The sequence below is a fragment of the Merops nubicus genome, unplaced genomic scaffold (genome assembly GCF_000691845.1).
Source record: "Merops nubicus isolate BGI_N331 unplaced genomic scaffold, ASM69184v1 scaffold2060, whole genome shotgun sequence".
Lineage (NCBI taxonomy): Eukaryota > Metazoa > Chordata > Aves > Coraciiformes > Meropidae > Merops > Merops nubicus.
Genome location: NW_008583355.1, coordinates 115,426 through 126,639, shown reverse-complemented (window position 1 = coordinate 126,639; position 11,214 = coordinate 115,426). Strand labels below are relative to the sequence as shown.

Below are 11,214 nucleotides of genomic sequence, written 5' to 3'. Positions count from 1 at the left end.
TGCTGACACCTTGATATGATGGTCCATTCCTAGGGCCATCATGTGGGAGAGTTAAGACCACAAATAACTAGAGTTTTGAGGGTGTGCATTTGAAATGGTCTCTGTTACACATGTAGAAAACATTTCTGTGGAGCATTGAGGTTCACTTTTATATAACTAGAGACTTAATATTGGCATGTATCTGGGAGACAGAAACTAGATTTCTCTTCTAAGCGCTGTACAAATTACAGAGAGAACAAGCAGGAAGAATGAAATAAGAATGATGGCTCTTTAGACACATAAATTAGTCCACATTGTGTGTTTTTGTGTACTTTCATCTCTAATTTCTTTCATAGGGGTATATACTAGAGTCCTGGCAATACTTGCTTGTGTTACTTCTGGCATTCTACAACGCAAATCCTGTAGAGAACACAAGTAAATAATACGTAGAGGACACGTGCAGGTGACAGTGCCAGCCAGATTATATATGCAAGTGATTACATATTATTTATATGCGTAGACAAGGGAATGCACAAACGGATTGCCAGGATGAGCTGTCTTCCAAAAATCGAGAACTTCGTGCTTCAGTTTGCACTTTCTGTTTTGGGATTGTATCTCCTGCCTTTCCCCTTAAAATTTTGCCTGTCTCATAAAGGTATTCTCTGCTATCCTCAGTCTTTTTAAAGAACTTCACAGTGGGGGAAAACTCCTGGTACAGCCTAAGAATACAGAAGAACGTTGTGTGCCATTTTAAAGGGAAAAGAGCAGGTCAGCTTACATCAGCAGAAGCAAAAAAAGTGTGCTCTAAGCAGATATTATTAGCCTTTTTTCAACCACTCTTCCAATTTCTAAGTAAAGTTTAGAACCTATTATCTTATGGGAAGATTTTCTTGAAGGAATTTGGAGGAAATGAGCTCTTCTGTTCAAAAGCTGTTTTGCATAATAAACTTTACAATGCCAGTGAAAAGACATGAGACAGTTAAACAACAGAATAAATCTTCTCAGTTTTATGAATGCATTTAGTTTCTGCCTACTTTCTCTGAAGTATAACATGGCAGGACAAATCCTGAAATCTGTCTCCGTTGGGTCCCCTATACACAAAATAATAATTGAAGTTAATGGGAGCACGACTCGAGCGGAAAACTTAAAATCTGGGAGTTGAAGTGCATGCCTGTTAAAACTTTAAACAAGAAAAGTTTTCAGACAGGGCAACAGGAACTTTTCCGAAACTTCTATATCCCACTTTCAGGAGTAATGTCTTATAACTGGTAACTTGAGTCTCACAGAAAGAAAATTAAGCATAGCTTATGGAGCATCCTAGTCCCAGTTTGGAGTTTAGTCTCCAAATATTTTAGAAGCTGTTGAAATGTTTTGTTTAGCCCTTATGAAGAAATTCAAATGTCGGGGTTTCCCTTTTCAATATATAACAAACAAAAAATGTGCTAGAGGTGTTCTACTTTCTCCACTTTTGAGCGTATCTGTGTGTTGTTAATAGTTGTAAGTTAAAGATGTAAGGCTTAAGGAAAATTTGAGTTTGTAAGAAGCCATTTTTTCTCAGTTTTCTGGCCCATTATTCCAAATGACTGGCCTTTTGAAATTCTGACCTCCAAATCAGTAAGAAATAGAAAGAAAAATAATGTTTGTTACTTATGCTTCAGAGTCAGAAAATCTGGGAATCGCAAACACAAAAGTTTTTGTTTGGTTTGAAAATGAAAGCAACGTGCAATAGAACTGAAGTTTTGGATTAATAATATATTTCAGTTTTATCAGGATACATGGGTGTCTCAGAATGGGTTGTACCAGGTTGGAAAGGCTCAATTAATTTTAATGATATTGTATAAAGTGGTTTCCTCAAAGAACTTCTTTTCTGAAGCTTTCAGAAACTTTAGCGTATTTCAAAACTTCTGAAGTTAATTTAAAAGCAAGATTTTAGATGTCTGTTTCCACCTCAGAGATCTTCCACTATTGCAAGAAACTAGTGTCAGGAAGAGTTTCTCTCTCTAATGAAGATTATTTTTTCTTCCTCTTTCCCACTTCCCATTTCCTATCAGTCGGAAGTGTCTTGGATCCCCAACAAACACTACTCTGGGATTTATGGGCTGATGAAGTTGGTTCTGACTAAGACTCTACCTTCCAATCTTGAGCGAGTCATTGTCCTCGACACAGACATAACATTTGCTACTGACATTGCTGAGCTATGGGCCGTCTTTCACAAGTTCAAAGGTATTCTAAAGATTTTTTTTCTGTCTTTATTTGAGGGGGAGGGAGAATGGTGAAGCGAAGAGCACAGCGGGGGTAAAAGAGCTACCTGAGATTTGTTAATTGTTTTCACTCTTTCAATTTTTGGTGTTTGAATATAATTGTTCTATTTGTGATCATTTTCCTCAACGATGTTCCATATAGAATGATTGACAACATTGATTATGTAGTTTGTTTTATTGGTCTCATTATTTGGGAGAGGTGAGAGCCTGACAAAACAGTAGATGATAAAGAATTATGCAGATGCTGTAATGATGTGTACTACTTAAGTACCTGTTGGTATTCAGTACTCAGAAGAGCTTGTTTTATATTACTTTTTATTAATAAAACTTAACTATTACTTCCAGTACAACTTCTCCATGCTACCTCTGACAGTAAATGAAGTTAGGATCACACTTGCTCCAGGGACAAGAGGAAGGGGGCAGAGTTATACATGTGAATACAAATCAGTTACTACTTGCTCCTCAGAGTGAGTTAATAAAGGGTTCTGGATTTGAAGTTACCACATAAAGTAGTTTTCACTACCTATCCCCATTTCCCATACCTCCTTGAAAATTTCTTTGATAGTATGACCAAGAAAGGTCGTACTAGAGTATGACCTAGTTTCAGGTTAACTGTGTAAGGAGATGTTGATAAAAAAAGTTCCCCACTACCCTGTCACAAACCAGAACACCCTCCTAGCTAATACACTGCTAAAACCATTTCATTTTCCCAGGCTCCAATGTTTCCAGCCTTTGAGAGTCAGAGACATGCCCTGTAGTTCTACTCTTGCCCTCAAAATAGGTATTGCAGTGCTGGTAAGTGCAGAGGCATTCCAGTAGCCTAGTTGGAAGCTTTCCAGCCCTGTAAAAGTGTAACTTTGATGCATATCACCAGCTTTCCTGAAATCACCACAAGCAAAGTCAGCATAAGCAAATGAGAGTATTTCTTTACAGAAGCCAAAATACATGACTCCATTAAAAATGTCACAGAAAAGAGAGCATGTTTACTTTTCTTATGCTGAAATCCACAAGGATTCTTTGCCTTTCCTAGTACCTAGCTAACAGGCAGGACCTATTGTCTACAGATCTGTAGTCAAGGACTGGGGTCTAGTGCTTGCTTTGTACATTTGTGTCCTTTCCCTCTTCTGGGTACACTGAAGTCCATTCAGCAGGCAGTAGAAGCAATCACCTTCTTACTTAAATGAACTATTCATAAACTTGTTTCATTAAGGAATATAAAGCTTTACCTTCTCTTTTGTTCAGACCTCTTCACTAAGTCTTCCCCTACACTGATGCTTGAGTTTCATGTACATATAAACCTTATTAGCTGAATGTATGCATAGGGAGTAATGCTGTGTTGTACTGTCTCACTGTGTCCTGCTGTCCCATTTATAGTAACGTTTTACTGACTATGGTACATTATCATGATGTAGCAGCTAAAGAAATGTGTATAAACTGAACTTGGGCATAGAGCACTGAATGGTCAAAGACAGAAAAATCTGAACTGAGACAATGAGGGGGATCATTTCCTTGCTTATATTTTCTGCCACAGTTTCAATGAAAGGCCCTTTCTTTTTACTGGGAAAGGAACCAAGCAAAAATACTGCTTGTTAAGAAAGAAATATGGAGCAGAGGCTGGTCTGAGACTGAAAAAAATACAGATGGAAAATACGGAAACATGGAGAAAGATGATTATGGAAAGGAAAAAAGTAAGTATAAATCTATCTCCATGGAGCTAGACAGGGTTGTTTGGCTGATTAGAGCTATGAAGAGCTCTAACTTACTCATGGAGACAGAATTCCTGTGCTACTGCCAGCCCTCATAATATACATATCACAGCTCCCAAATGTATGATCTTTTAAGTTGTCTGGTTTGGCGTTTTAATGCCAGCTGACCACCTGCTTCTCCACAATTTTTTAATCCTGGCAGTAAATGGGTCAGTGTCTACATCTGCTCATTGCCAAGACAGTCATACACAAAGAAAGGATTAATAGGACAGTCCCATAGCTCCAGGAGTTTAGCAGGGTGGGAGGGGACTTTGGAAGGCACATATGCCCAAAATAGTGATTCCAAACCCTGGGGAGGAGAGAGAAATGAAAGTGTCCAAGTACAAGCTTGTTCTTCAGCCTGTGTCATGAGGTTCAGTCCCATTAGACAAAGATAAGCTTCATGATGGTGATGATAGGATTGAGTATTTAGGGGTCAGAATCAGGAACAAGTCAAGCAAAGCAGATATCATGGTGGAAGTCTGGTATAGACCACCCAGCCAGGACGGAGAGGCACGTGTAGTATTCCATAAGCAACTAGAAGAAGTCTCACAATCATTAACTTTTGTTCTTGTGGGGGTCATCAACTTACCTGATGTCTGCTGGAAATACAGTACTGTGGAGAGGAAACAGTCCAGGAGGTTACTGGGGTGTGTGGAGGAGAACTTCCTGACATAGCTGGTGAGTGGGCCAGCTAGCAAAGCCCTGCTAGACCTGTTGTTTGTGAACAGAAAAGGACTTGTGAATGATGTGATGGTTGTAGGCTGTCTTGGGTATAGCAATCGTGAAACGATGGAGTTTTCAGTTCTTGGAGAAGTAAGGAGAGGGGTTAGAAGAACTGCTACCGTGTACTTCCAGAGGGCAGACTTTGGCCTTTTTAGGACCCTGGTTGACAGAGTCCTTTGGGAGACAGTCCTGAAGGACAGAGGAGTCCAAGAAGGTGAGACGTTCTTCAGGAAGCAAATCATAAAGGCACAGGAGCAGACCACAAGATGAGGCAGTGGAAAATAAGACCGACCTAGCTGAACAGAGAGCTTTGGCTGGAATTCAGGAAAAAGGAGCATTTATGACCTTTGGAAGAAGGGGCAGGCAGCTTGGGAGGAGCACAAAGGTGTCATGAGGCTTTGCAGGGTGAAAATTAGAAGGGTCAAAGCCCAACTAGAAATTAACCTGGCTACTGCAGTAAGAGGCAATAAAAATGCTTTCATAAATACATCAGCAACAAATGGTCTAAGTAGAATCTCCATCATTTTTTGGATGTGGAGGGGAACACAGTGACCAAGGGTGAGGGACAGGCAGATGTGCTAAATGCTGCCTTTGCCTCAAACTTTAACAGTAAGGCCTTGTGTTCTCCAGGTACCCTGCCCCCTGAGCAGGAAGGCAGGGATAGGGAGCAGAATGAAGCACCCAGAACCCAAGGGGAAATGGTTAGTGACCTGCCACATCACTTGGACACACACAGGTTTACGGGGCCACCAAGTGATCAGGCTTAGTCACCATGGGTTTCTGAAATGCAAGTCCTACTTGACTCATCCAATCTCCTTCTGTGATAAAGTGACCTGCTTAATGGAAGAGGGAAAGGCTGTGGACATTGTCTACTTCAACTTCAGTGAGACCTTTGACACCATCTCCCACAGCATTCTTTTGGGGAAACTGGCTGCTCATGGCTTGGATGGGCATGCTCTTTGCTGGGTTAAACACTGGCTGGATGTCAGGGCCCAAAGAGTGGTGGTGAATGGAGTTAAATGCAGCTGGTGGCCAGTCACGAGCGGTGTTTCCCAGGGCTCAGTTTTAGGGCCAGTCTTGTTTAACATCTTTATCAATGGGATCAAGTGTGCTCTCAGTAAGTTTGCAGATAACACCAAACTGAGTGGGAGTGTTGATCTGCTCGAGGGGCAGGAGGCTCTACAGAGAGACCTGGACAGGATGGGTTTATGGGCCAGGGTCAATTGTATGGCGTTTAACAAGGCCAAGTGCCAGGTCCTGCACTTGGGTTACAGCAACCCAAGGCTACACTACAGGCTTGGGGGAAAGTGACTGTAAAGCTGCCTGGCAGAAAAGGACCTGGGGCAACAGCTGGCTGAACATGAGCCAGCAGTGTGCCCAGGTGGCCAAGAAGGCCAACAGCAACCCATCATTGCATCATAAACAGTGTTGTCAGCAGGACAAGAGAGGTGATCATCCCCTTGTACTCGGCCCTGGTGAGGCCGCACCTCGAGTACTGTGTTCGGTTTGGGGCATCTCACTACAAGAAAGATGGTGAGGTGCCAGAATGTGTCCAAAGAAGGACAATGAAGCTGGTGAAGGGTCTGGATCACAAGTCGTGTGAGGAGTGGCTGAAGGAACTGGGCTTGTTTAATCTGGAGAAAAGATGGCTCAGGGGAGACCTTGTCACTCTCTACAACTACCTTAAATAAGACTGTAGCAAGGTAGGTGTCAGTATGTTCTCCCAAGTAACAAGCAATAGAATGAGAGGAGGTGGCCTCAGGTTGCACCAGGGGAGGTTAAGGTTGAGTATTGGGAAAAATTTCTTCACTGAAAGGGTTGTTAAGTGCTGGAACAGGCTGCCTAGAGAAGCGGTGCCGTCACTGTCCCTGGAGGTATTTAAAAGATGTATAGATATGGTGCTTAGTGACATGGTTTAGTGGTGGATTTGGCTGTGCTGGATTAATGGTTGGATTCAATGATCTTAAAGGTCTTTTCCAACCTAAATGGTTCTATGATTCTATGACCCAGTGGAAATTAATCATCCTGGAAAGCAAGGGCAAGATATTTGGAGAGATACTGTAGCTCTTTTACTGCTTTGTAAAAGATTTTGTTAAATCATATGGTGATTCTCAGTTTGTCCTCAGTTTCTTTTTATTTCTCCTCCCCAGCATTACAGAAGTTTCAAAGGATGTCTCATGTCGTTAGCCATAAATGTTCGTAAATATTCCTCTAAAAGATCTGGTTTTAAACTAAAGTTTTAATCCCCTCCTTGTTAGTCCCTCAGGAGTCTGAAGTAAGTTTATGAAGATTTCTCTGGGACAATCTAGTGTGTTAGTTGAAATATTACTTACACAGATGAGAAATGAAACTCCTGTGAAGGGAAATTCTAGTCCCCAAAAGAATCTGACACTGTGTCCAACCCCAGCTTGGAGAGCAGCTTTAGACCCACAGGTTCTCCTTCTAGAAATGTTCAAACATCCATTTGTTGGCTAGAAGTGGCCATTGTAAACCTGCTTGCACCAGGGTATTATTTGAGCAAACAGAAGAATTTTTTCAGTGCAGGAAGGGCAAGAGCTTCCTCCTGTGTGTTGCTGCAGGATAACCGATGAGTCCAGCACAGCCTCCTCCAAAGAAGGTCCTACAGCCTGAAGTTCTTTCTGTGCCAAGGAAGACTTTGCTTCACAACAAAAATAGTGACAAAGAGAGACCAGTAGCTCAGATTCCTTTTTTTCTAGGACATCACGCATGGAAAAAGCTCCAATTCAGGATTATCTTGCAGTTTAAACAGGTCCAATCTGCTGTGTAGAAAGACCCATAGTATGTTTTAAATAGGACCTGCAATACCCAGTATCCTTGTTCTGCAAGGGTTCTTCTTCCAGTCATCTTAAGAGCTGCTGAAAAGATCAGGCCATTACACAGTAGCTTAATATTTTAGGTGGTAAAGCTACTATTACATTCTCTCTGTAGATGGAAAAAAGGGAGTAAGTGCCTTTGTAAATTACTGCTCTTCTGCCCTTTTCTGATAAGCTCTTTGCATATGCCCTTACAATAAATGATCCGACTATTCCGTAACTGAGTGCACAGATTAGGGCTGTATATATGTGATTTTATTTGAACATCTATTCTTTGAAGTGGCCACCTTAGGCTTTGGGAGAAGTTCACACCTCTCTTCAGTAGCCTGAAACAGTGTTCCAAGCAATGTAACATTAAAAAATTACTCTCAGTTACTGGAGGTTGTATAATTATTATTCCTTTTGTATGCAAGCTTCAATCTCTATGCATAAATACGTATTTGGGAACCAGTAAATTATATTTCAAGAGTCAGATTGAGCTTTTCAGCTGGGATTTGAGCGTTTCTGCTTTAGCCTCATTCTCTCTTGCTCTCCCAAAGATAAGCAGTCGGTTTCTTCAGGACAGATATCTACCTCCAAAATATTGACTTCAAAGGTGTGAGTCTGCAGATAGTCTGGTGAAGATAACCTGTCATGCATGTTTTCTGTGACTTAGTTGACACTGATTATGTTTTCTATTCATCTTTCACTGGATTTTGACAGTTCTAAACTTGAGAAAGGATCTAGCCTAAAGGCAGAAGAGTGTGACTGTAGATCATACGCATTCTTGGAGGAGGTGCTGCAAAGTGTTTCAGACAGCAAGGATTAGTGTAACCAATATGCTTTTATTGCAGAAATTGTGGGAATTCTTCTGAGAAAAGAACCAGTCCAAAGCTGTGCTCTCTGCCATCAATCTTAAAGTTCTTTTAAAGACCACATTAGCTAATTGTTTTATTATTCGTGCTCACCCATACTCCTAGTACTGAAATGTGGTGTTTTTTCCCAACTTCTGATTTTTACTTTAACTGTATATTAAATGTGGATTCTCAAGAGCATTTATTGTAAATGGTATTTTGAATTTATTTGGGACCAGACTATAACAGTCATCATAACTATTTGTGTTAGACATTGCAGTTTCAGTCAGGATCACAGCCTTTTTGTGCTGGGTGCTACGTATACATAGACTTACAGAATGGTTTAGATTCAAAGGGACCTTAAAGATCATTATCTCCACACCATGTTCAGAGACACCTCCCACTAGACCAGGTTGGTCAAAGCCCCGTCCAGCCTGGCTTTGAACATGTGAACACTTCCAGGGATGAGGCATCCAGAACTTCCCTGGGCAGCCTGTTTCAGTGCCTCATCACCCTCATGGTGAAGAATTTCTTCCTAATACCTAATCTAAATCTACCCCCTTTCAGTTTAAAGCCATTACCCCTTGTCCTATTACAAAATGCCCTGGTAAAAAGCCCTTGTAAGAAGTCTTTCTCCAACTTTCCTGTAGGCTGCCTTTAAGTACTTGAAGGCTACTGTAAGGTCTCCCCAGAGCCTTCTCTCTGCCGGGCAGAACAATCCCAACTCTCTCAGGCTGTTGTCATAGGAGAGGTGTTCCAGAATTCTGATCTTTGTTGTGGCACTCTGCTCAACAGCTCCGATAGGTTACTGTTGTCCTTGTGCTGAGGACTCTAGAGCTGGATGCAGTATTCCAGGTAGGGTCCCATGAGACTGAAGTAGAGGTGGATAATCACGTCTTTTGACCCGCTAGTCATGCTTCTTCTGATGAAGCCCAGGATACAGTTAGCTGCTCTTAGTCCATTCTCCACTCAGCCTTTATTTGTTCTGGGGATTGCCTCAACCAAGGTGCAGGACCTTGCACTTGGCCCTGTTTAACTTCATGAGGCTGGCATGGGCCCACCTCAAATCTGTAAAAGTCCCTCTGGATGGCCTCCCTTCCCTCCAGCGTGTCAGCTGCACCACACAGCTTGGTGTCATTTGCAAACTTGCTGAGGGTGCACTCTCATGAGTCCATGTCACTGAAAAAGATGTTAAACAGCACTGGCCCCAATACCAACCCCTGAGGAACACCACTCATCACACATCTCCATTTGGACATAGAGCCTGTGACTGCAACTCTTCAACTGCTGTGACTTTCCAAATATGGTGGGTGGTGGCTTAGTTCCCTCAGGACCCGCAGATGCATCTCATCAGGTCCCATGGACTTGTACAACTTCAGGTTCCTTAGATGGTCTCAAACCTTATCCTCTCCTACAGTGTACAGTTCTTCATTGCTCCAGTCCCTGCCTTTTCCTTCTGCACCTTGGACAGTGGGGCTGAAGCCCTTGCCAGTGAAGGAAAAGAAGTTGTTGAGTACTTCAGCCTTCTCCATATCCCTCAGGACCAGTTCTCCTGTTTCCTTCTGGAGAGAGCCCACATCTTCCTAGCCTTCCTTTTATCACTGATGTAACTGTAGAATTTTTCTTGTTGATCTTGATGCCACTGTCCAGATTTGATTCTATCTGGGCTTTAGCTTTCCTAACCTGATCTCTGGGTGCTCAAACAATTTCTCTATATTCCTCACCAGGCGACCTGTCCTTGCTTCCACCCTCTGTAGGCTTCCTGTTTATGTGTGTTTGTCCAGGAGTTCCCTATCGATATATGCAGGCCTCCTGGCATTTTTACATGACCTTCCTCTTTGTTGGGATGCATTGCTCCTGAGCTTGGCAGTGATCCCAAGGATATTAACAACCTTTCTTGGGCCCCTCTGCCCCTCACAGCTTTATCCCATGGTACTCTACCAAGCAGATACCTGAGGAAGCCTAAGTCTGCTCTCCTGAGGTCCGGAGTAGTGAGCTTTTTGTGCACCCTCCATGCTGCCCTAAGGATCTTGAACTCCACTATTTCATGGTCAGCTAAGGTTGCCCTTGAGCTTCACATTATCCACTAGCCTCTTCTTGTTAATGAGAACAAGGTCCAGCATACCTCTCCTTGTTGGCTTCTCTATCACTTAGAGAGGGAACTTATCATCAACACAGTTCCTCCTGTATTGCTAATGCCCTGCTGTGTTGTCTCTTCAGCAGATACCAGGGTGGTTTAAGTCTCGCATGAGGAACAGAGCTTGTGAGCAGAACACTGTTCCTATCCACTTGGTCTTCCTGGCCTGTAGAAGACCCCAGTATATCACCTCTCCCTACCTTCCTGTTAATCCTGACACAGAAGCTTTCACTCACCTCCTCATCTATCCCCAGGCAAAGCTCCATGCTCTCCAGCTGGTCAATGACATAGAGGGAGACAATCTCTCATCTCTCCTGCCTGTCCTTCCATTCCAACACTCCAGTCAAAGGACCTATCTGACCACGTATTCTGTGATGCCAATAAGATCAGAGCCTTGCAGATGCACATACATACCTAACTCTGCTTGTTTATTCCACATACATGTGCGTTTGCATAGAGGCATTTAAGCTGGGCCCCTGGTGAAGCTGACTTCCTGGATGGAGTGGCTGGAATTCCTTTGTGCTGCTCCTCAGGTTCTCTCCTGCTAACTGTGATCCCTGTCCAGGCTCTGGGTATGTTGCTGGCCCTGCCATCAAACTGGTAGGAGTGGGAGAGATTGAGGTTCCCCTACCCCAGCAACTTTAGTTTAAAGCTCTCTTCACCAGTTTGGCAAGACTGTGACTGAAGATGCTCTTTCCC

The 11,214-nt window shown here is 42.7% G+C and overlaps 1 protein-coding gene across 1 annotated transcript in view; it reads left to right on the top strand.

Annotated features, from left to right (window-relative positions):
* Nucleotides 1-2,030: 2,030 nt before the first annotated feature.
* LOC103772950 (glycosyltransferase-like protein LARGE1) overlaps nucleotides 2,031-11,214 on the top strand; it is a gene marked incomplete at its 5' end in the record, with an annotated part of 109,251 nt that continues 100,067 nt past the window's right edge. The window contains one exon of the mRNA XM_008940299.1: nucleotides 2,031-2,202. Within this exon, the coding sequence (XP_008938547.1) occupies nucleotides 2,031-2,202 (172 nt within the window). The remainder of the gene's footprint in view (nucleotides 2,203-11,214) is intronic.